Raw genomic sequence first — 26,235 nt, 5'->3', positions numbered from 1 at the left:
CTATTATTATATATGGAACCGATGGCTAAAATATTAGGGTACTATAAATGTTCTAAATTTTTTTAAATATTTTTTTCTCATATGATACTCACTCTATGTTTTCATATTTTCTAAATATTTCTAAGTTTTCTTATTTGATTAAATCGATCGTAAAATTTTTCGAATGGCGTTATATGTATGTTTTACGTCAATAATAAAAAACATTATACGTTTATTCGCATTATGATTTAGGATCAATTACTTGATTCTCCATATCATTATTTTATGGATTCAATAAACTGATTCATTCCAAAGGTTTTGAATGATTTCGGACGTTAAGATTTTTTTGGTATATCTTAGGGTAATAAAATCTCTTTTTTTATTAATTAATTATATATATATATATATATATATATATATATAAATAATGAGAAACGTTTTGTTATTTATGTTTATATATTATAAAAATAATAATTATAGAGAACTGAAATGAAACATTAGTTGGTTATAGTATATTTGAAGGGACGTGTAATGAAACCAAAATACTATGAAATGAAAACACATCATAACCAAGCGTTCATTAGTTTGAATTTTATCAACCATGATTATTAATGTTATTGTGGATTTATATACCTTATAAAATGACTTGTATAATAGCTTATGTGTTTTTGGATAATGATACATTTCAGAAAAAATGAAGACAAAAGTTATTATTTTCTCACATAACCTTAAATTTAGGTCTATATATTTGTTTTCATTTATCATGGAAGAATAATTTCATTAAAAGAGGAAGAAGCTTCGTTCTATCGTTCTTTAGACTATGAGGTGAAGCAGTAAACAAAGAGCTACTTGAAAGGTTAAGTCAAGTACTTAGTCAAATGAAATGCACTTAATCTACTACTAAACTTGATGAGATGAAGTAGCAAACAATAAAAGGAACCACTTGAAATGTTAAGGCACATTCAAGATTTTATTGTAAAGATTAGTCTTCACATGGTCAAATAAAATACATTTAATTTTGTGAGTTTAAATCCTATTACAGCTAAAATATTATTAATTTAATGATGATGTTATCAAACCCATTTATAAAAAATATTAAGATAACGAATAATTTAACCAATAAAAATTTTAATAAATAATTCTAATATGCTCAACTCAAATCAAATCATTCTATATAAAAAAAAAAAAAGGATTTAAGTGCTGAGTTGGTTAAGGCCACCCCAATTTGACCTGCGCTTTTCTTTCTACTGATGGCAGTTTTGATCTTGTGCGTAATATTCATTCGTACATTCTGCTCGTGCGTGCTGCACTATTCTCCGACCACACTCGTCAAGGCACCGTCAATAGTCACGACTATGTCTTACGTGATGAGGTGGCTAAAGCTAACCCACTTTCTCAATCCGATGGGATTTGTGCGTAAGACTTGATCGTAGATCCCGCTCGTGCGTCCAGCGCGATCGTCTACCACAAACGACTCGCGTGTTAGCCGCGATCGAACATGTAACGCAAAACACTGTATTGATCAAACCAGAAGACGCCACGTGTCCGACGCGGCGATTGTTATCGGCTTCGCCGCACCCCTCTCTCGGCCGGTTGCTTCACGTATCTTCCAACCTCCCTCGTCGTCTCCGAGTCGCCTCGCCCTCCTCCTCCACCTCCAATCTCCCGGGATTTATTATAAATCTTTGATATAATTCTTGGTTTAGTTCTGCAGCAGTCGTTGGAACTCGTCGACTTGGTTGATCTCGATTTTTCGCGATTCCGGAGAGGTAAGTTTCGTTTTGGTCCATTTTCCTCTTTCAATTTCTTGGGGTTTGTCTTAAAGCGAACTGTTGCAGACTATTGTAGTTGTTGCTGTAATTTTCACAAGTGTTAGGGTGTGTTTTCCTTTCCCATCAAATTGAGTCGTGCGTCGATGCCTCATATTTTGTTTAGATAAGAAGAAACATTTTTTTAAGCAATTTAATCGAAAGCAATGTGAGAACGGTGATCTGAGATTTTTTTTGGATAGGCAGCACGATGTTGTTACATGTTGACATTTGACTTGGTTTTATTTTAATTTTGCTACTATGATATGCGGGAAACCTTCTTTCTTTGGTATTTAACTGTTTTTTGGATGCCTAGTTTGGAGGGAGCAATTAAAGTGTCTATTTAGTTAGATGATTTGTGATTACCTTCTTACATCATGTTTTGTTTCTAATTTTGTCATAGGCCTGAGGGTGTTGCAGAGTCCTACTAGTATATATATTTTGGATTGCACTCGTTGGAAAATTCTCCAAAGAAGACGAGTTGTGGTTGCTGCTAACTCCATTTAACTAAAATTTATATGTGCCTCTCCGAGAATGGCAGTTGGATCATCCTTACATTTGATCCATGAACTTGGTCTCGTTCGAAGCTTTGGCCCAACTAACCAACATAAGGTACGAGGAATTTTGTGGATTATTTATAGGCTCCATATAATTCTTGTGTTTGAAGAACAACCATGACTTTACAGAGCTCAAAATTAAAGAGTTGTCGCCAATTGGAGACGTTTCTCCTTTCTTCTTGTGCTTCGGTATGTGACTCTATCTCATAGGAAATTCTATCATATTGTTTCGTCGATATGGTCCTTGTTTTGTGAGAATAACAACATACCCAATGTAGTGCAATGCAAGGCCCTTTAATTAGTTGCCTTGTTCCTATTGCTTGATTGGAACTTACAAAGGCAGTTAAACTGCTTATCTTTGTCTACTTTTCTCTCCATTATTTTTTGGCTATTTGATCTAAAGTACTTGCATAAGCCATGATATAGTTTAGGCTGTATTGAAGACTGTTAGCATTTTGAATGGCTTGAATTAGATTATGCTAAATGAGTTGTTCAGCAATGTAAATGTTTGAAAAATTAAGGTGCTGTTTAAGGTGTGATTTAGTTGATTTGCATAATTAAATCTGCTGACTTAAGGTGTGTAATTCTTTTGTGAAGATGTTGTATTTCAGTGAACTACTCATGAAATGGTCTTTTGGAGGTCTAGGCCAGCTACCTCCATATACTTTAGGTCAAATTTCAACTTTTATGGTTCAAAAATGGGATTGAAGCTGAAAATCTAATTGAAACTATTGTGTTTTGTTCTAGAAAAGTATGGTAACTTTAATACATCCAGTCATGAAAAGAGTTTCCAGTTAAATGGTTAGAGTCCAAAATGTTTTGGACTTATATTTGAACTAGTAAGATAACAATTGTAGGTGGTTTGTTTAATGTATCATCATAGTTATTGAGTTAGTATGGGTGAGGATTACATGATTTTTCTCTTTATGATCTTGATCTTATATTCCTTTATTTACATGGTTCTTATGCTATCTGCATTGCAGAAAGAAACAAGAGGTAGAATCACAGGAGAAAAAGTAAGAATTTTAGAAGAGATATAGGGGATTGGTACACAGGGATTTTAGTGGCTTATATTGATGGACCATGTACCTAGGTTAGGTCACTGATATGCATGAACATTCTTGTAGATAAAGTTACAACATCTAATTTCCCTAGTTAGAGGGGTTTCCAGTTTTTTCATAGCTAAAATGATTTTTGATTCATTTTCTTTTTTTTATCACATATCAATCCTTATATGTCAATTCTTTTTATTATGACCCAATCCAAATGGACCCATTAACTTAATAGGCTCGAACTACCGTGTCAAAATGTTTAAACTCAAGATAAGCTCACTTATTTCTATAGGCTTATCTCAAATCTCCTCTACTAAACCAAGGTGTCATAATATGCCCCCACTCGGGGCTTAAGATCCTCATCAAGCCCCAGATATAGCCCAAAATCAAAACCTAGTATGGTGAATGTGAGGTTCAGCTCAGTGGTTGCTCTTTAGCCCTGTTTACGGATATCTTCTTCTACTTGGGGCTTTCACTATGCTCGATACACTCTGATATCGTTTGTCATGATTTGACTCAACGGGATAACTGACTCATTAGTTTGATGAGCCATTATGCTCTTATAAACAACTCACTTGGTCTCCCACATTTAATGTCTAACCAAACCTGGAGTGACAATTTCAGTTTTGAAAACCTAGTTTATGTTTCTCATCTCACAAGAGCTAGAGTTCAACCTCTATATTTAATGGAAGTCTTGGGCCCTAGCATGATTTATAAGTGACCATTACTGATTTGCTAGGATCTCGAAATGACTTATTTAAGCTATTTCACTGTAATTTGCCATTGTTACCTTTATATCAACATCCACTTTTAATGTACTTTCTTATGCCAGTAGTTTAGCTTAAAAACCCATGTTCTTGAATTTGTTCCTATATGCTTCTTCTGTTAATGTTTTGTTTATTTCTTCTATTATGTGGAAATTGCGTGTTTTTTCTTCTTCTTTTGAGCAGTTTTGCTTGTGAATTCAGGAATCAATCATTTCAAGAAATACGAACTTCTAATTGATTCTGTAATGAAGCAAGCAGTCATGTAATTTCAAAGTGGTTATAATATTTTTTCTTGCATATTCAACATTTTGCATGCAGCGACAAGATGTGTGGGGTCTTCAGATTTCAGACAGTATACGCAAGCCAATAGTTAGCATTCCATACCGGTACAATGTTGTCAAATGTCAGTCTTCTACTCTTCCAAGCTTTGGCCATGTGATCCCTCTACTGAGAAATACTACTTTGAGTTTGACTAGGTATTGCTTTAATCTATTGCTAAATAAACGAGATGTTGCTTTAGTTTGTTGCTAAATAAAATAGAAGTTAGTAATTCTTTTATTTCAGATATTGAATTTCCTAAGCTGTAGGTACAAACTGACGTGACACACATAGAAGTCCATGTGAATTAATATGCAAATTTATCTCCTTGGACATAATACAACTAAAATTCCCTTCTATCCAGAACAATGGAAGAAAATTAAATGGAAAGCATCATGTAGTGATTGCCACTGTGAAGACCTCTCTTTCTCTCTCATGCACTTTTATTTCAAAAATTGGTCATCCTCCTCATAGTGTTGATGGACGGCTGGGATCATCCCATGCATTTGTACTTTGGCTACTAGCTGACAGGGTGTTACAAATCCCATACATTTGTAAAGATAATGGTTTGAATTATCACAGATTGTTCTTTACTTTGTCCCCGGAATACTTTATAGTATTCATTGCGCTTACTTTGCCACAATTATTAATTGGTTTTATGGACCTCTTACAATCTTATCAAGGAGAACTCAATTTTCTCCTCTTTGTTGAATAAGTTTGAAGGGCTGGAATCCAATATTTAAAACACTCACCATTCATTGAACAGACAACTCAAATGAACATTCATCTCAATGTCTCCATTTTACACTGTTGTTTTTAAAATATTTAAAATACTCACCATCCAATATTTAAAATACTGTTGTTTTTTAAATAAGATATGCTTGCATTGCTGGAAGTTTGTCCCAATGGCATTCCATGTGATCCTCACTGCTTCCATTTAGTGTTTCAACCATTCTTATAAAGTGAAGGCACAGAGATAGAATATGTTTGTGCAACGAATAAGTTCAATCTATTTGTTTTGCTTTTTCATCTTTCTTAGTTTATTTTAGGGAGTGGATCTGTAGAATATGTGTACTTTAAATTGTTTGTAGTGCCCATAATGGATACATATTCAGTATTAATACTCATCAAATGCTTCTTTGAGTTTTATTTAAAAAGTTGTGATTCTTGACCAAACCGGTTGGTACAAACTAGTATTTACTGGTCCAACCAAGCATCAATGTCGAAACTCCAGTTTGATATTAGTATTGTATAATTCATTTTTTACTTTTCAAATTACTTTGTTTTACTGATATCATTATCTAGTGTTTTCAAAAGGAATTCGGGCGAGGCGAGACCCAAGCGTCTCGTTCCTGGTCTGGGCCAGGCAATTGAAAGAGGCATCACTTTGGTATGCGCTTGATTTCAAATAAGGCTCAATTTGGGAAACTAAAGTTGGCTCAATTGAACCAACTAATACCACTTACTTCCCTTCCACACACACGCAACAACAAAACTGCCCCCAACAAACCCCGTAAACCACCACACCACCACCCCCCCACCGCGCCGCCGCCCGCCACCGACCCAACCTCCGCCGCCCCCACCCCCCCTCCCCCTCCTCGTCAGCTTCGTCCGCCGTTGTTTGCAGCTTCATTCCGTACCTAGTTGCCTTATGATCTCCTATTTCCTATTTCTATTTCTTGCACTTTGTTAAATTTCCTGCACCAGCTTGAGGTGGGTGCATCATTAGGAGTTAAAACATAACAGTTAGCAATATACTGTTAGAAGGTAGGAACATCACAACTTCGATATCTTCTTTTTTTCTTGCAAAACAGCATCCTGTTAGGATTTTTTATTACCCTGTTAGATGGAAATCAACTTGATTTAAGCACCCTATTAGGGCAAACAATACCCTATAGTTGTAGGCTTGCAACATGCTACATGATCTGTTGTTGTTAACATATTCTTAATCAGTGATTGCAAAAGGCGCTCGGGCGCTCGCCTAGGCGCTCGGGCGAGGCGAGGCGAGGCCTGAGCGCCTCGCTAATGTCCCAGGCAGCGCGCTTCAAACAGGCGCCCCCTGGGCGCTCGCCCGAGCCCAGGCGCTGGGCGCTTCGGGCGAGCGCCTGGGTAAACCAAGGCGACCGAACCAGAATTTTAGGTCTGGTTCGGTCCTGGTTCGGTTGTTAGTTGGTTCAATCGAACCAACTAAACCGATATAACCCCAACCCTAACCATAACCCTAACCCAACACTAACCTGCTGCCGCTGCCGCTCTCGATCCCGATCCTGATCCCGATCACGATCTCGTCGCTCGCTGCCGCTGCTCCCGCTGCCGCTGCTCGCCGCTGTCGCTGCTCGCGTCTCCCGCGAGCCTTCCCGCTGCTCGCGCCTCCTGCGAGCCCTCCCGCGAGCCCTCTCGCTGCTCGCGTCTCCTGCGAGCCCTCCCGCGAGCTTTCCCGCTGCTCGCGCCTCCCTCGAGCCCTCCCGCTGCTCACGCCTCCCGCTGCTCGCGCCTCCCGCGAGCCTTCCCGCTGCTCGCGCCTCCCTCGAGGCCTCCCGCTGCTCACGCCTTCCGCTCCCTTTCCCTTTCCCGCTGTCGCTGCCGCCGCTCGCCGTTGCTGCTGCCGCTGCTGCTGCTGCTGCCGCTGCCGCCGCTCGCCGCTGCTTCCTCGTTTCTCCGTCAGCAGGTTTATACTGTTAATGTGATTATATTTATTAATTATATTATATATTTTTTATATTTTTATTTAAAATTTTAAATAATTATATTTATTAATTATATTTTATATTTTTATATTTTAGCGCCTCGCTTCACTCGGGCGAGCGCCTGGGCGAGCACCTAGCGCCTTAGGCATTTTTGGACCTTGGCGCCTTTTGGCGCCTAGCGCTTTTTAAATCACTGTTCTTAATGTATTTTGCCTTCGATGTTTGATCCTTTTTAATATTTCAAGAATAATGACAAGCATAGAGAGTAGTTTAGAAGATTCATCGGTAAAAAAATTGATGTGTTGTTTTTATTTTTATGATCATATTTATATTGTAATATATTTTTTTTAAATTTTAATATTCGAGAGCATCTCATTTTGCTTGGGCAAGTGGCCTAGCACATCGGACATTTTGAGACTTTGGTGCCTTTTGGTGCCTAGTGCTTTTAAAAACACAATCGTTACCATACCAACTGGCAAGTTATTGAGACCGGCATAGGACTGAGATTCAAGTCCTTGGTCTGAAGTATCTTGTTCTTATCTTTAGACAATATACAATTCTTTTAGATACTTCATGGATACTGATATTTTCATACTTAGTTCTTATGAAGGTTTTTTTCTTGAATAATGATCTGACCATGGAGATGTTGGATGCACAAATTTAGTTGTGTTTGACTTGTATTGGTATTGAGCATGAAATGACTGAAAGCAAGATCAAATGATGATTTGATCTCAATGGATTGTGTTATTCTTTCTTGTGACATTCCGTATTTTAGGAGCACTACTTGTTCAATGTGACTCCATGATGAATGGAAGAAGGATGCTCCTTTATATTATTTATTGTTTATCATGATTTATTACTAACCATTGAAGTAAATTATGGTTTGTCATATAAATATTTTATATTTAAAACAAATTTTACTACCATATCCATAACATATTATGTCTTATTTTTTAAGATTTGATGAATTGGCAAATCATGCACCAGTCTGTTCTGAGGATTGAACTTGCACATCATGTTGTTGTAAAGTTACCGCAGTAAGCATTTTCTAACAAAGATGTGTGCTGTGGTCAGACCTACCGATTGGTAAGAAACTGATGTAAATTTCCATTAAGTATGGTCTTTTTCGTAGGTTCATGAATGGATTGGGCTTGTTCTACGTTCTAGAATAGATTATGCTAGTTCTAAACACATCCCAGTTTTCCTACAGGAAAACTGAACTTTCAATTCAGATTTATTTTAGCCCTTTTGCCAAAATTTGTTGAGAAGCTTGTTTGGCTTTGGCCAATAGCTTGCTTAATGTTATTAGTAAGGAATATGGAAGTGCATACATATTTAATTTGATTGGCCAAGTTGTTCTTATAGGTCATGCAATGTGCTGCTTGGAAGTCCTCATTCTCTCCAGTTAATCCCTGCTATTGGGATCATTGCTTTTGCTGTTTGGGGTCTTGGGCCATTGATGTGTTACCTAAGAAGCCTATTTCGTGTAAGGATTTTTACATGCTCATTATAAATTCATGTTTTTATCTACTACTACTGGAGTATATATTATCATTTTTTTTGTCAATAACAGAATGACAGTAACTGGAAAAAGAGTAAAACATACTTTATTTCAGTTTCATATGTCCAACCGCTTCTGCTTTGGACAGGAACCGTACTTATCTGCAGGTATGCTGAGTTGCATGTCAACTATTCTCTGTGGCATCTTGTAAGTCTAATATTCTGTTTATGTATTATCTTTCTTCAATGAAAGCTACATTCTTACAGGGTTCTGGATCCTATAGTTCTACCCTCAGAAGCAAGCCAAGCTGTCAAAATACGTTTCTTAAACTTCATTAGATCTTTATCGACTGTACTGGCCATCGCATATTGTCTGTCAAGGTGAGCATCATGGTCATATTCTGAATTATAAACATGAAGTCATGTCCTTGGTATTGCACTTTCTGACAGAACATATAGTGCCAAGGCCAGCTTGTCACCCAAGACAAAACATGAAAAAGTTAATTTAGATTGCTCCATGAGGAATTTTAGTTGTTCCTATGTGCTTTATATTTGTTGTTCAATTGTATATTTGTAGTTGTCCATAGCTTCAGTATGCATTTTTAGAAAATAAATGGTGTATATTGTATAAGTATATTGTTGTTAGATGATCACAAGAAACATAAATTTCAATATCACTTTTGTTCCCTTGATCCATCAGACTATTTTTTATGGCTATTGACTTTATGTGATTTCGTTTCAGTTTTATCAATCCATATATTCTTTTCATGATGCTTTTTCTGCTTGGTCTTTATAAGTTTTACATTAGTTTATTTGTTCTTTTCAGCATGATTGAACGGTCACAGAAATTCTTCATGGAGACTGGCGTGGCTGATGATACAAGAAAAGTATGTTAGTGATATTATTTTCTAAGGACATTATTGATCATAGATATGGATACGCATGCTGCTAAAGTGCTACATCCTGTTTGAGCCTTATCAAAGGAAATTGTTATAAAGCATACTTTCTTTGTTGTTCCTTTATTATTGATCTTTACAGAGGAAACTTTTTTGAAATAGGTTTCTTATTGCATAACTACAATTGATCTTGCTGCAGGATTAGATGGAAAAACTCCCTTCTTCTGCTGCTATTTACAGAAGTCCTTTAATAATTTTGTGTTTCAAAATTCTCATGGAATTTTTGATAATTTAGGGAAATTGAGAGCATGGAATTGTTGGATGCATCTTATGAATTAAACAGAGTATGAACTTAGTTTTTTCATTTGCCCTTACCTATTTCTCACTCAGGGTCTGTTTGGATGCAAGGGAAGAGGCGGGAAAAGGATTTTTTTTCTGTAAACCTTTTTGCATGGTAGAAATTAGTTGTTTGAAACTTTGACTTGTAGGAAAGAAAAAAAAACAGCTTTATTTATTTTCTCTTGTGTTTAAATGTGCGAGAAATTAAAGTTTGTCTTTTTTGAAAATTTGGAAAGTCACAGTCAGGAGTTCTGTAGGATTTTTCTTTTTGTTCTTTGTAGAAAAATATCCAGGAAACATAAATGTTAAATACTCTGCATCCTGAAGAACATAAACATCAGGAAACATCTTTTTTCCCAAAAAAACAACAATTTGTGGAAGTTTTCATGGACCCATATACACCCTTGACATTTTCAACAAACATATGTACATGAATTGGCACTGAAAAGGTTATAATATTTTTTTCTCTGCACGTGATGCTATTGTTTGTTATGATAATCATATGTCTGTTTAGGAGCTTGTATTTATGAGATTAGTTAATATGATTCTTTATTACATATTGGCTTTATTTTTTTCGTTCAGATGGGTTTTCAGTTTGCTGGAAAAGCTGTCTATACAGCAGTTTGGGTTGCTGCAGTTTCTTTGTTTATGGAGTTGCTGGGTTTTTCCACTCAGAAATGGATCACTGCTGGTGGTCTTGGAACAGTACTGCTGACTCTTGCTGGTCGTGAGGTATTGTTGGAATTTATTCTTGTCAGCAAGGCAATTGTTAATTTGTAACTTTCTCTTGAAAACTGTGAACTACATAATTGTTTTTGGTATTTACTTTTCACTGATGAGGTTAAAATTTGTTTTCTTTTGCAGATATTCACAAACTTTCTTTCAAGTGTTATGATACATGCGACACGTCCATTTGTCATCAATGAGTGGATTCAGACTAAGATTGAAGGCAATGAGGTTTCTGGTACTGTAGAGGTTGATTCTGACTTCTAAGTGATCGGTTAACACTTAACAGTAAAGATGCTGATTTAGAGATTTAAACATCTGTTTCGAAGAAGCTATGGAATATTTTCTTTCCCCTATATTTTTATATTTTCCGTATGTACTTGCTGTTAAGCTTGTGTTTTACTTGATTGTATACTGTTTTGCAAACAATGTTGCAGCATGTTGGCTGGTGGTCTCCAACAATCATAAGAGGTGATGATCGTGAAGCAGTTCATATTCCTAATCACAAATTCACAGTCAGTGTTGTGAGAAATCTCAGCCAGAAGACTCATTGGCGTATTAAGACCCATCTTGCCATCAGTCACTTGGATGTTAACAAAATTAGTGTGAGTAGCAATACGGGCCATCTTTGCAATTGAACAATGATTTGTTGTTCATCTAATCAAGGTCTTTAATCTCGTAGTGTACTGATGTACCGAAATTTGATTGGTATGGTACGGTACCAGCATACTAAGCAGTACGTTAGGACATACCGAGTGGTATGCTAGGACATACCGAGTGGTACGCTAGGACATACCCAACGGTATGCTAAGGCATACCGAGCGATATGCCTAAAATAGGCATAAATCCCTCCAAAATACCTGAAAAATAGAAAAAAAAGAGTTTCATGTTTTAGCTGAAAATGATATTTAAATTTATAAAAAATGGAGTCATTGGAAAAGAGTTAACTGATGACTCAACATCAAAAGCTGAAATCTATGGTTCATCCTATCATAAACTGATTTTTCCTTAAAATTATCTCGCAATAATTCCTGCATGTTTTAGCTGAAAATGATATTTAAATTTATAAATATGAAGTATTGGACAATGACTTGCATCATATTATCTTCCTGAAATCATTGTTAAGAATATTTATGTACTGTTTCTAGAATTTCAGCAGCTTTATGCTTTCATTTCAATTCAATGAGTTGCAGAAATCCTCTTTGAGACTCCATCAACACTTGTTCTACGTCAAATTGCTACCAAAAATTCCTGGTTTAACAAAAAATTCTAACAATCAACATCAAAAGCTGAAATCTACGGTACCACCTGGTATAGTTTGATAACAGTCGAAATTTCGATTGTTACCGCCCGAGCCAAAAACCTGATATCGCCCGATAGCGGGCGGTTCGCGTGCTGGACTGCTGGTGGACCAGTAAGTACCGCCCATCATGGTATGCAATTTCAAATAGTATCGCCCGGTACGGGCGGTACGTATCGGTCCGACGGCATACCGGTACGCAGACCACCCGCTATCGGACGAAACGTGCTACAGTGCTACAGTAAGAGGAAGAAATATTTAAAACCACTCAGTACGCCCTAGTGTACCGAGCGGTACACAGTACCATACCGTATCGAGCCAACCTCGAAATACCGGTACGGTACGATATTGCATACCTTGCTGCCCATATCGAGCGGTATGGTACGAAATTAAAAACCCTGTATCTAAGCATCTGTCCTACTTTTTTCTTATAGCATTAACACACACACACAGTCTTTCTTTCTTCTTATCTGAGTATGAAATCTTTCTTATTTTTTTATGAGCAGAATATTGTAGCAGATATGCGAAAAGTTTTAGCAAAAAATCCTCAAATAGAACAGCAGAGGTTGCATAGAAGAGTGTTTCTAGACAACATTGACCCGGAAAATCAAGCTCTTCTGGTAATATTCTCCATTAATTCTGAATTGTTGTTTCCTTGAAGCATGCATTAAGTCATCCTAAGGTGTTCTTTTGTAGGACTTGATTTATCATGATTTCTCCAAAAGTTTTAAACAAGGTTTGTAATAACGTCTGGTACGGTTTGGTGTGGGCAGTATTTATCGGTTCAAAAGACTTCTGGGCATGTGGTCTAAGGTAAACCGGACACTCACGCCATTATGGCTCAAACCCAAATTGGTCCAGGCCAAGACCAGTACAGATCTGACACTCAAAGGACAAAAACCTTGGTTTTAGGGATCCAAATTACAAGTGAATAAATTTGTGTTTGTTTAATGGATTTTAAGCATGGGATACATTGTGGGAATTTAAATCCTGGGGTTTAAAAATTTCTTGAGTACTGATGGGACTTGAATCATAAAATCTGAGAGGTGAGTTTTTTAGGGTGTATGGTGCAAACTCTTTGCCTCATACAAAAAAATTTTGGGGTAGGTGGGGGCTCATGGTGTGATTTTCTGCAATTGATGGAACAGATGGTGAATATATATATATATATATATATATACATATGAAGATGTTGTGCAACTTGTATACAGTCAGAAAAAGTTTTGATTTTAGCTTAAACTGCTTTGTTCATATATCCACATTTTAAATCAACATTTTCATCATGAAGATTGCCTTGTGATGCATTCATTTTGTTTCAGTTCCACTAGCAACTGGTATTGACTGTAACATGTTAGCTTTGTAAGGAAAAGGAGAGGAATACTTAGGTTCTGTTGATAAAAATAATATGAGAGTGAATTTTTTTAATTTTTTCTGTAACACTAGACATAAATAAAAAATTCATATTGTATGAAGATACACAATTCTAATCACTAAAAGATGTAAATTTAACTTGTACATATAAAATTTATCTGTCGTATGTGCATTGTTTACTCCAACTGCATATTTTGCTGCATTAAATAATTTGGTCTTCTTTTGTTTAATAGAGCAATGGAATTTACATCCATAACTATTTTCTCTCTTATCATATTCTGAACTTATCATGCTTGTTTGTTAAAGTTCATGAAGATTTGGGGAAATAATTTCCTTTGGCGTTAACTTTGAGTGGTGTGAAACTTAATCTCGTCTTTTAGTTCTGGATCTTAACAAGAATGCTATCTTCAAAGTAGTTTATGAGGTTTATAGAACTTGTTCGTCTTTTGGTTCTCCCATAGTATACTTGTTGTCTTGCACTTTTGATTGTTTTTGTAACTTTATGTTTTTCCTATAACAGATACTTGTTTCATGCTTTGTTAAGACCTCACATTTTGAAGAGTATCTCTGTGTAAAGGTAAGGTGATATTACCCCTGTTAATTATGCAATTAAATGTTTGTAGTATCTTATTGGAGCTCTCTATAAATGAAATAATTTTATAATTCTTGATTTTATCATTTGTAAAATAGTACACAAGCATTATCTAAAGCTATATAGACACACAATTTGTGGAAGTAGGTTCAAAGAACAAATCCCCATCATGTATGAAGAAGCTGTTCTGTCTGGTTGGCAGGCGTTTGAAGAGAATATGCAAGTTAGGAAGGAGGACAAGGACACTTGCTGAAGCATGGTGATGGAAGTTCTCTTCAGCTCCGTTATATTCAGACTTGCAAATGTCTTGATCTTACCTGATATGTACATTGGCCTAGTAAGTTTGATAGGTCTAAAATCACATGCTCCAAAAGGCTTAAACCCATTAAACCTAAATTAAGGTAACTCCACATTGATTTCAATGTAGAACTGGATAACAAGGTTCGCCGTACCACGGCATACCGCTTGGTACGGGCGGTACATACCGGTTCAATAGGGGACTGGTATGGGTGGTACATCGGTACACCCCTATGTACCATATGTTGGTACGCTTGGTACAACTCAGTATATATTGTACCGATAATTGGTTGGTACATTGGTACGGACTAGTAAGACGAATCATGCTGGATAATGCATCACTGTAAATGATTGAAAAGGTTCTTGACAAGGAAACAGTATGAAAATTGGAGGTCTTGCCTAGGTCAGTCTTTTGCTATACTAGTGACACTATATTTATGGGAAAAATGCTGCCTCATAGATTTGGAGATTCTCTTTGGAGCATCAGATTACAATATTGCAGATTAATCACTCATCTTGATGGGGAAGTTCCAGAGGAGTTAATACTATAGAAGACAGTTCATTGGTTCCATATCTAGATACCTTGGGAATAAGTCCTTTCCTATTTGAAAGTTGATAACGTGAAGGCAACAAGAAATTGCCAATGCTTTGCAGATAATGGCTTAGAGCATGCAACCCATCTTTTCTAGAAATTGCCACTAGTAAGTGGAAAATGAGAAGTATGGATTATGTACAAAGATGTATTGTCTGTTGTTGCATAGACCATGTGTTGGTGTCTAAATAAAGGATTGATTGCATCTTAGGGACAAGGTTAGGAGCTAAGTGGATCTTTAATTGCCAAAAAGATGGAAAAGATCAATAACTTCTGGTTACTGACTTCCTAGTGGGTCAGTTTGACCCAAACTAAATTCCATTTAGAACTCATTGGGTGTATGGTTCAGGTCTGATTGTGCAGGACCTGATCTGTTTTGAATTAATAACAAGTTTTCTTGATCTATTGGGTGATGATAGATTAATTGCATAAGTGAAGGTCGACAAATTTTATGTATTTTTGTTGTTTCTATAAAATATAAAGCCAAAAAATTAGAAATTTATTACTAGATTGCAAGAAATAAAAGATATTCCTTTCCCAATTGTGGTTCTTTTAGTTTACTTCATTATTTAATAAAAAGTACTAGCTTTTGTTGTGTACTGTTTTAATTTAATATCGGCATCCAAGTTTGAATTTGCTAGGTATAATTAGTATAACCAAGAGAGGATGGGCTTTGATACAATGGTAAGGTTGCTCCTTTGTGACTGCAACAAGGGTTCGAATCATAGAAACAACTTCTATATTTTCCTAGACCTCACATTGGTGGGAGTCTCGTGCACTGAGTATGCCTTTTCTTTCTTTTGATCTAGCATAAATCAAAAGATTCACAATGATGTTTAAATTTAAAGAATCATATATATTGCTATGATTTCATTCTATGTAGAGGTGCAAGGTGGGTTTGGGCTTCTGGTTTAAGTCCAAGGTAGCGTAGGTTGGCAGTAGACTGGACCAATGGTGTCCAAGTTTGGAATAGCTCAGGTGTTACAGTAATGAGCCTATGGCGCAAACTGTGTCTAAGTTTGGGCATTGGATGACCTGGATCTAGCTCTACTCCAAAAACAAAAAGAAAAAGAACAAATTTTCGCATCCTGACCACCACCTCTTGTTCAGTCATACCCCACCCTCATATTGCCCTTCATTCCCCCTGATCTCCCTTGCTAACCAACAGACTTCTTTATCTCCTTTTGACCTTTCTCCTCTATCACGTTTGAGGCAAATGCCATTCAAAACAGATGGTGGATGAAGAAAAGGAAGGACTGTGTCATCAATGAGACAAATGTAGGAGTTGCCTTTTTTCTTTTTTGTTAGTATAACATTAAAAGAAAGCAAACTATAAATTAAGAAATGCAGCACAAGATGCAAACTGGGTTTAGCAAAATGGTTCCATGGACCATGACCTTGATGGACTAACACTACAGCCACTGCGCTTTGGTGATGTGCCACGCCAGTGCTGGACTTGGCTAGGCTGACATGATATGATGGCATGTTCTTAATACATGACCTTGTCCGATCACAACCTTGATGGACTAGATCCATTGCCAGCTTTGCATGCAGGATCAGGTAGCAAAATGTTAATTATAGGATGGAAGCATCCTTATCTTGCTAGTGGAAGGAGTAACTTATCCAAATGAACTTCCTAGAAACCTATACTAAGAGTGGTGTTAATTGAGAATTTAGTTCATGTTACATGGATGCTCGATTAGTTATATTGTGATCAAATGCTTAGCAGATGCTTCATTTATGAAAACAGTTGACGGATGCTTCATTCTCGAATTACCTTTTGTAATTTAATTGTGTACAGGTGCATTCAGTTGCTGCAAGTAGGGATTGACTGAGCCATAATTTTTATTATAGATTTGGATAAATATTAAACTATTTCTAACAGTTTAGAAGCGATATTATCTTAGTAAGATAGAGTATTATATATGACCGATGGTTTCATCTCTTCAATTTAAAACCAGCTCAAAATAAAAAAACAGGGATTATAAATTGAGCTGGGTTGGTTGGACTATGACACCATAGGATGACTGTGTTAGGTAAAATGCAATAGGGGAAAAAGCCTAGCTGATGGATGGATGGTTGCATGTGCAATAAGAATGCTACCAGCAACCAAGTGGACCTGCCCTTCATGCTTGATCATTTTTCTAAAAATAAGAATGGGGTTAAATAGTCATTGATATGGAACAATACAGTTGGTAAGCCTCATAAAATTAACATCACTGAGTGTGTGGGACAAGAGGCGGGCCATCAGGGTTGGTAAGAGGCTAGTGCAATGAGACTAGGGGGAATGGAGGCAGGGGTGCATTAGACCATGCAAGGAAAATGTGCAAAGAAACTTCAGGGAATTAATTAGACAAAAATTTCAATTAAGAGAAACTAAATGACCTATATTTGAACATTAAATATTCCCAATTCAAGCCTAAGCCAAACATAAAGATAAGCTGGCTAATGCTTGAGTCAGTTTCCTGCTGTCCCAACTTGCAAAGTAGCCAATTATTGCATGTATGTCCAAACAGGAGCTAAATTGAACATCCTTTTTCTCACACCTTTCATTTCATCCTGCATTTGATTGATCTGTCTGTCTTTAACTTCTGGTATTGCTAAATAATCATTCAGTTCTTGTTTTTGAAGTGTTCATTTAGCTTCTGGAGGACATGGTGCTGTTTGTCTCATAATGCCATTTTTATTGTTCAATGTTCAATATGACCTGATGCTAAGAAGATGATGGATGTTGAAAAAAATGCAGGAATCTGTTATGTTAGATCTCCTCAGAGTCATCAGTCATCACAGAGCTAGACTTGCAACACCTATTCGTACAGTCCAGAAAATATATGGTGATCCAGACATAGAAAATGTTCCTTTTGCAGAAAGCATTTTCAGGCATTCCGCTGCAGCTAGTCGTCCATTTCTTCTGCTCGATTCCCAGTCAAGAATCAATGGTGATGAGAAAACCAAACCACGTCAAACACCACACGTGAGTGAGGACCAAACCAACAAGTCTGCTACAACAGTTGATCCCAACCCAACTTCATCATCTGATGGTACGGTGCCAAGCAACTTTGACAAGCACCAACACAAGAAGGCAAATTCTGGAGATGGTTCGCCTAAAAGTGTTAAGGCTGAACCTGCAGTAGCACCATCTTCCAATCCTCCCTCTACGGTTCAGCTTGAAAACTCGGATGCAGTAGGGTCAACTCCAAAAGCTGGCAGCCAAAGGGCTGCCACATCGGAGGCTGCTACAGAACAGGGTGATGCTAAGAATGAAGGTGAAAGGGTGCAAACTATGAAATCACAAGTTGCCAGGCCTGCCTTTGAAGATAATATTGTCCTTGGTGTGGCTCTTGAGGGATCGAAACGAACACTACCAATCGAAGAAGGGATGGGTCCATCATCCACACAATTAGAGGCAAATGAGCTGGCCGCTGGCCGAAATGGGAATGTGCCTTCTGCCTCTTCTAAGAAGATCAAGGGTTCAGATCCTTTGGTGGATCAAAGGGATCAAGATAGCTGACCACGGCTCAATCTCTTCCAGGGGCAGGGTATCATGATCAAAATGCACTTGTGTTTTTTTTTTTCAAAGCAGCGGTGCATGGAAGCTGTTTATTTACTGGTTGATCAATGCAGCTGTATATGACTTCCAGTCTTTGTGATCATTGTGTGTGGGAAATAGATCGTGAGGTGCTTTATGATTTCCTTTGCTAGATCAGGCATAAATACACAGTTTGCAATGCGGGGGAATGCCCTCTGATGTGCTTGCGACATGGTGCGCTGCCATGGTCTAGTATATGGTTCATATGATCACTGTGATCTTGTATACCAATGTAACACACATTTCAGAGCCACTAATGTTTGAGGCAGGCTACCTGTTCTCTCCTTTAAACGTTGATCAGTTATGTGGCCTTCAGTTCATCAAGGACACATGATGTATGTACCCTCTCCTGCTTGCTGCATGTTTAAAGAAAATACTTGACCATTACAGTCGTCATGTTTAAAGAAACTTTTTGATCGATGCGCACAGGTAGTCACGTTAGGAAGATGGGAGGGAGGCCATTACATACAAGCAAAATTGGTCCTCTTATCTCGAAAGCGAAAAGGGGCACTGGTAACTTGACGATGCTTGCTCTTCTTAATAGCCGTCACCGGGATTATAAGAAATCTTCACGATCGATTTCCCTCCGAGTCGGCGAGAACCGTCTTTTCTCGAGTCCTTTTCCATCTTGATCGACCATTCGTGAAGTTGACTATTTCCCTGTCCTTCACAACGTTGCCGCATCTGTAGGACGACCGTGGCACCAAGTCAACCAATCGTCCCGAGTAGTCAAAGTCAATCATGCTATCAAGACGATTAAGTCGATCACATTATTAAGACCCACATGCGATCGACTATGTGACATCTTCGACACTTTGTGACGTCTCTGCCGAGGAAACCGATCGCGTTTGTGGATCACCATTCAACAAATTAGATCACTTCATTCACGTTTTTTAGATTGTTTTATAGAGAAAGTAATCAAGCAATGAAAGTTAGTTGATGGTCTATGTTATGGGTGGATAATTATTCCCATGATTTGACAAGTTACTCAGAATAAGAAGAGAGAGTAACAAAATTTACCAGCAATATAGTTACGTGACATTTCAAAACGCAAATATTAAATGTGCTGATAATTTCTATAAAAGAAATATATATATATATATATATATATATATATATATATATATATATATATATATATATATGTATATATATATATATATATATCTTCCTGTTCGCAGCTTCGCTCGGCGAATGCTCGTGGACTCGTTCGACGTCAGGGCCCATGGCTTCTCTCGGTGTCGCGCTCGTGGCTCCGTCGTTCATGCATGTGGCTTCGCGCCCGTGGCGTCAGCTACGTCTGATGTCATGCCCACGACTATCCCATGTCGGCGGCTTCATCCGATGTCACGTCCACGACCTTAGTGACACAAGTCAACATGCCTAGAAGATGTCATGCAATTATTTCATTTAACACATTCTACTTAAACAATTCAACCTCTAAGATCGACATGCCTCGAGACACACACTCTATGTCTCATGTGTTTAATACTCCTTGTACGGAGGATTTAATTCAACATACGATGATTATCTTGCTCTGTCTTATATATCTGATATTTCTTAAACGGGCAATTGGGATCATGCTTTGATGCTTAACATAGTTAATACTTTTTACTCAACTAGTTTAAGTCGATATGCTTTAATACTTTGATGCCTCTCTTGTGTATGATGCTTATTATTATGTGGATAATTCAAATTAGCAAATCATGACACTCTCATGACTCTCTATACAACTAGTCCATGCTAGCATGTCATAATATCTTTATATAACTTTTACGTCTCAAGCTCCCTACATGCGTAGTTCTCATTGACACACCTTGATGCCCCTCTTATATTTTATGCGTCTAACATATGATGCTCCCTATATTAAAAATTCAAGTTAGCATGTCTTGATATCCTTATGCATCTCTTATGTTTGACATTCCCTATATAGCTAGTTCTGATGTTCTTGTTCACTTCTTGCATTCAACACTATTTAATGAGTATTTCAAGTTAATATGTATTGATATTCTTATGCATCTTTTGTGTTCGGCACTCCTTATATGGGTTCAAGTTTTATCGTCTCGATACCCTCGTGCATATTTGACATCTAACACTTCATATGCAAGCATTTAAAATCAGCACCTCTTGATATCCTCATATGTCTCTTACGTCCAAGACACAATACATGGATAATTCAAGTCAACACATCTCATGCGCTGGACACTATAATCGCACAATTCAAGTTGGCATACCATGGATGTCCTTGCATATCTCCTACGTCTATACTTCTTACACAAGTAATTCAAGTGACTATGTTTTAACAACAAAATGATAGCAAATGAGCATTGAGGCCGTCAAGAAGATTAAACAATGAAAAGTTCACCAACAACTTTCACTTTTTTTTTGTTCCCTCCAAGCTTAATTCAGATTTTCCTTTCCACCTCACACATAAATAAAAGAAGTTAGTCATCACTAGTCTGTCTCACATGCAAGCAGCAATATGTATGAAGAGTTCAAAACATATCCACATAGGCTACTAAATCTAGAGGTAACAATAGACAAAACACCATAGGGATCCCTGTTTCTATTGGAGAAGGGATGATCATTTAATTTCTACATGTAATCAGCAAAAGCACAAAGAACACTTAATTCCATGTGTTTTTACAACAAAGATGAGAGGCATAAATAAGTGAAAAACAGTATGTCAAATTTAACAGTTTTTTCCCAGGAGGAATCCAGTTAAGGGATTCACCATTGTGGCCATTGAATCACACCCTATCGATCTTTTTTGATCCCATCTCAGAAGCAAGCCTCCAGAAGGCAGCAACAACAAAGTGCCGCCAAGCTGCAAACACAGGGAGAAAAACTGATGAACAACCAAATAATCTTCTTTTTTTTTTTTCATTTGTTGCATTAAGCAGCATACAACAGATAACATCTATCTAGCAACTAAATGATGTATTCCTCAAAAACTATTTGAAATAAATTATATTTCCATGAGAATTTATTTGGCAAACCAGAGGCCAAAGATAACTTTGCGTACAGTAACTAAGCTACTAAAAAAGGTCTAGAAATTTAGGAAATATATCTAAGATTCTAATAAAAACCTAAAAAGATTGAAGAATTGTTCCTAAAATTTTAAGAAAATATAGATTAGTCAATGTTGTTAACGTAAAACTGAAACATTGAGTAATATTAGCATGCGGTTACCGTAAACATGAAGAAATGCAGCCGTAACGATTTTTTATGTTTCCTTCTCATTATTTCTTTACTCTTATTCTTGTTGTCGATACCACATGGCCTCCTTCCAAAATTTTCTGATAATTATTTATTTAATTAATCTCCTAAATATTTAAATCACCACATGAGATGGCAATTTGGCTGAGGAAAATAATACGCGCCCCCAGAAAACTAAACAAATAAATTTATGTAAACCAAAAAATTAAAAAAACCACGAAAATAATTTTTAGAAAAGAAAGAAAAGCTAAATTGGCGGTGCACGATAAGTGGGATCCGCTAACGTGCACCAACGGTGGCGTGAGGCGGATCCGCCACCGCACGCCGTCAATCGGGATCTCGACGCCCCCAGGTGGGCATCGCTAACCGAAACCGGCCAGGTTGAGAGAGAAATAGGAGAATGATCCCATTACCATCCATCCATGAAGGAAGAGCTGTTACTCTGCTGCTGGGGGGGCGGCTGAGGGTAGGCTGGAGGGTAGCCCTGCGGCGGATAACCGTAGCCCGGAGGCGGGTAAGCCGGCGGCGGGTATCCGGGAGGCGGATAGCCCGCCGGCGGGTATCCGCCAGGCGGTGGGTATCCGCCCGGCGGTGGGTATCCCTGCGGCGCATATCCCTGGGGAGCGTACCCCGGCGGCGGGTGGGCGTCCTTGGCGTGGTCCTCTGGAGGATAACCTAATCGTCATCACCGATCGAGTCGGAAGAAACACAACCACCATCATCAGTATGAGAAACAATGCAACAAAGACATCAATCTATTGCATCAGATTGGAGACGGTACCTTGAGAGGGAGGAACTCCGACCGGCGTCTGATGGTTGTTGTAGCTCATCCTCCTCCTCCTCGCTCGTCCTTCCCGAATCGATGGCCGCGAGCGACGGAAGATGTCTGTCTGTTTTTGGAAGAGGATGTTATCATCGCGAGAACGCACAGCTTTATACCATAATAATGACAAAATTACATATATATCCCTCCAAGAAAAAGTGATTTTTTCTTTTCCTTGTAAATCCAAAATAAAGCTCTCTGTTTCGTCAACGTAAGGCCACAAAATGGCCCCTTATAATTATAGCAATCAGATTATAACAATCATAAGAATAAACTCCCTTTCAAAAACAAAATAAATAAATAAATGGCATAAGGGCTTCCACCCCATTGATAACGTTCTTATTCCATTGTTCATCTTGTTTTATTAAGCAACCAAGAAAATTTAAAGAGATTTGTAGAATTATCAACCCTAATAATATTGAATAAGCAATAAGAAGGAAAAATAAAAAAAAAGGAACATAATTCACGGATTCTTAAGAAGAGGTCAGAATTATAAGATAAACCTAAAACTTACCCATTCTAACATCAGCATATATCGTGTCATTTGAATCTAATCCGTATATTCTAATAAGAAAAAGCATAATGAAAACGTCATACATGTCTTGCTCCAACCAGAATCTCTACTTCTTTCGTGGATCGTTGGTATGTGTCCACGCCTAATGAAATCTCAATTTTTAAATCACGAGCTAGCGGGTAGCCGCGACGGTTGAGATTCGTTATCATCGTCGTTATATATATATATATATATATATATATATATATATATATATATATATATATATATATATATATATATATATATATATATATATATATATATATATATATAAGAGGATGAGGTTTCCCTTTAACTGGCTTGGTGGAAAGAGAGATGGCGTATCGTCGGAGGCACAGTACGCCACGGTCCGCCACCATCGAGGACTTCCGCTCATTCCCCGTATGGGAGGACGACTCCTCGTCCTCTTCCCCGTTCCTCACCGCTAAGGCTATTCGTGCCTCAGCCGCCCACCGCGGCTCCTCTCTCTCCTCCGACAACGCGGCTACTTTAATCCTAATTGCCCGAGCTACCGTCGACAGGTGCAATAAATGTTTTCGTTCTTGTCTTTTCTATTCTCTTTATTTTGTGTGATGGTCGTTGATTATATGGAAAACATGATCTATTGGCTTGGTCTATCATCGGGGAGATTGAATTGATCAGCCGATCGTCCCATACAAATTGATCGGGTTTCGGTTAAGATATTTTTTAGCTGTGGTTTCGATCATGTAACACTTAAGTTCTTATAAATTATTTACGTCTAAAATAATTAATATATTTTAAAAAATGTAACATATAAGTTCTTATCATCAAGTCTGAAATAACAAATATTAGAGTCTTTGTAACATACCGATTCATAATAAACTATTAATATAATTATACATATAATTTAAATTTTAAAATAAATTTATTTTAACTCTTATTGTTTTCATCATGCACCACTTAGGTCCTTATGGTTTTATTCGTATTTAAAATAATCCATATATTTTTAAAAATATAACATATAAGTTTCTTTTATCAAGTTTGAGTTAATAGATATTAGTGTCTACTTACGTGACATATTGATTCATTATAAATCATTAATATAATAACACATATACTTTAAACTAAAAAAATTAAGATCGACATCAATGGTGGGAGGAGATATCATCGTGAAAGCGATCGCTAGTAGTAGCATCAAGTTGTTGTTGCTTGGGAGAGCATCATATACACGTGGTCTCTCCCATGTTGATGACGAGTTTAAGAGCTTCAGTCATGCCTTTAGTGGATACGCATTAACCAGTTCTATGCTAAGCATGATCTCCTAATCCCTCTTTCTCCACCTAGGCATCATCATCCCCATTACCTTTCACATTGCCCTCTCTTACGCCCTCATCTATCGTGCCTATGATGTGATGGTCCAACTCCCTCTCACCTTCACTTCTAATCTCCGCCTCTTCACTTTTGTCCGCCACTTCCTCTTCATCGAGAAGATAATTTTTTTTTAAAACTTAAATTATACATATCATTATATTAATGATTTATTATGAGTTAATATGTCATATAAATATACTATAATATTTGTCAACTTAGACTTGATGAGAGAGACTTATATATTATGTTTTTAAAAACATATGAGTTATTTTAGACACAAATAAAATCATAAGGACTTAAATAGTCTATGACCAAAATCATAAAGACTAAAATAATTTTTTTAAAAAAACTTAAATTAAATGTGTCATTGTATTAATTGTTTATTATGAGTTAGCATACCATATAAGCAGACTCTTACGTCTATTAACTCGAACTTGACAGAAGAAGTTTATATGTTATATATATATTTTTTAATATAAAATTTATTTTAGATATGAATAATCCATAAGGGTTTAAGATGTATATGACCAAAACGACTAAAATGAACTTTAACCCTTTCATAACCAATTGAAAATTGATTACTTTGTTAATATATTAAAAAACCAAAAAGATCAAATTCTAAAGAATAAAAAAAGATATACAGTGTTAACACTTGTGAGTGATGTCCAAAACTCAAATATCTCAATATATAAAAATAATAAAATACAAAGATCGAATTTTCTCGTATAAATAAAAAAATAATTTTTCTCAACATGAATTAGAGAAGATCATAACATCCAAGTATGTTTAGATAAATGAATTACATATAAAATAATCAATTCTTGATATTTAAAAGTTTCTATGGATACTTGAATTCATTATTCTCCAAGCAACTTGGTTCGTGAGTATTTTCTTTTTCATTTTACATATCTTATAGATAACACGTGCATCGTTTGCTTTAAAAAAAAAATTATCACATCTATATATAATCTAATACTTGATCTAATAAACCATTAATGAACTATGTGTACTCAAAATCAAATCAATAATTATACTTAACATTGAAAAGAGATTTTTGTCTCTCGTTTGACCAGCAACCGTATTTTTATTTTACAATTGTTTATAAATTTGAAATTATAAATATCACTTTTCATCTTTAAACAATACTCATGCTAGCTATCATTTCCTACCTGTGTAGCTTATTATAACCTTTTGAAATCTTTAATCATCTTCCTTCTAGACCATACATACCTCAGTATAATTTTTTATCAATCACTAACTTCTTCCCATAATTTTAGGTAACTTTTTTTATCCAAATTTAAATTGATCCAAAATGATTTTAATCAAAACTTTCACAAATCTGTAGTATATCTGATGAAGTTTTGACGCTTTATACACATCGAATATTTATTGTTCGATCTTTCAATATTTCGTTCGAATATTTGGTATATTATTTTTTTCGATATATTATCTATTTTACTAGTATATTAATTTTTTCATGATATCCAATTCTTTTGATATGATGCTCGAATCTATAGCATAAAATTTGATAATTATGTATTTTTATATAAAAAATTCTAAGAAATCTTTGTCAAACCCATGATGTTATATATATATATATATATATATATATATATATATATATATATATATATATATATATATATATATATATATCATCATGGGTTTGACAAAGATTTCTTAAAATTTTTTTAATGTAAAAAGCTCCTTCATGTATTATTAATTTAAACTTAAGTAGTATTGATTAGTGATTTAGATTTCTTACGAACAATTTATACTATTGAATAATAGAAATAATTACGTTAGTAATAGAACACACGGATCCATGGGATCTCCTAAAAAGATCCGACTGGTGATCTATACTCATCATATTAACAAGTCGGTCTTAACATAAACCAATCGGATTTATTCCTTTAGAAATACGAATCTGATTGA

At 36.4% G+C, this 26,235-nt stretch overlaps 2 protein-coding genes across 3 annotated transcripts; one reads left to right on the top strand and one right to left on the bottom strand.

The window, feature by feature from the left end:
* The first annotated feature begins 1,584 nt into the window (after positions 1-1,584).
* LOC135645573 (mechanosensitive ion channel protein 2, chloroplastic-like) lies at positions 1,585-18,661 on the top strand. Of its 2 annotated transcripts, XM_065164084.1 has the most exons (14): positions 1,585-1,748; positions 2,191-2,399; positions 2,474-2,533; positions 4,482-4,639; positions 8,534-8,654; positions 8,742-8,836; positions 8,936-9,049; positions 9,495-9,555; positions 10,486-10,635; positions 10,768-10,878; positions 11,067-11,234; positions 12,436-12,549; positions 13,821-13,877; positions 17,528-18,661. In XM_065164084.1, exons 2-14 carry the CDS (start codon positions 2,322-2,324, stop codon positions 18,290-18,292), a joined length of 2,052 nt encoding a protein of 683 aa, XP_065020156.1. In that variant the 5' UTR covers positions 1,585-1,748; positions 2,191-2,321; the 3' UTR covers positions 18,293-18,661. The 2 variants fall into 2 exon arrangements, with proteins under 2 accessions (XP_065020156.1, XP_065020157.1); XM_065164085.1 differs by lacking the exons at positions 1,585-1,748; positions 2,191-2,399; positions 2,474-2,533; positions 4,482-4,639 and adding an exon at positions 8,128-8,254 and having other exon boundaries at positions 17,528-18,482.
* A 2,246-nt stretch (positions 18,662-20,907) lies between these two features.
* On the bottom strand, positions 20,908-22,488 carry LOC103996396 (cysteine-rich and transmembrane domain-containing protein WIH2-like). The gene is made up of 3 exons (XM_018830235.2): positions 22,371-22,488; positions 22,003-22,264; positions 20,908-21,197 (listed from the first exon to the last, which is right to left on the bottom strand). Exons 1-3 carry the CDS (start codon positions 22,417-22,419, stop codon positions 21,152-21,154), a joined length of 357 nt encoding a protein of 118 aa, XP_018685780.2. The 5' UTR covers positions 22,420-22,488; the 3' UTR covers positions 20,908-21,151.
* Positions 22,489-26,235: the final 3,747 nt, after the last annotated feature.

The sequence above is a fragment of the Musa acuminata genome, chromosome BXJ3-8, assembly GCF_036884655.1.
Source record: "Musa acuminata AAA Group cultivar baxijiao chromosome BXJ3-8, Cavendish_Baxijiao_AAA, whole genome shotgun sequence".
Taxonomy (NCBI): Eukaryota; Viridiplantae; Streptophyta; class Magnoliopsida; order Zingiberales; family Musaceae; genus Musa; species Musa acuminata.
This window is presented reverse-complemented; position numbering and strand designations above follow the sequence as displayed.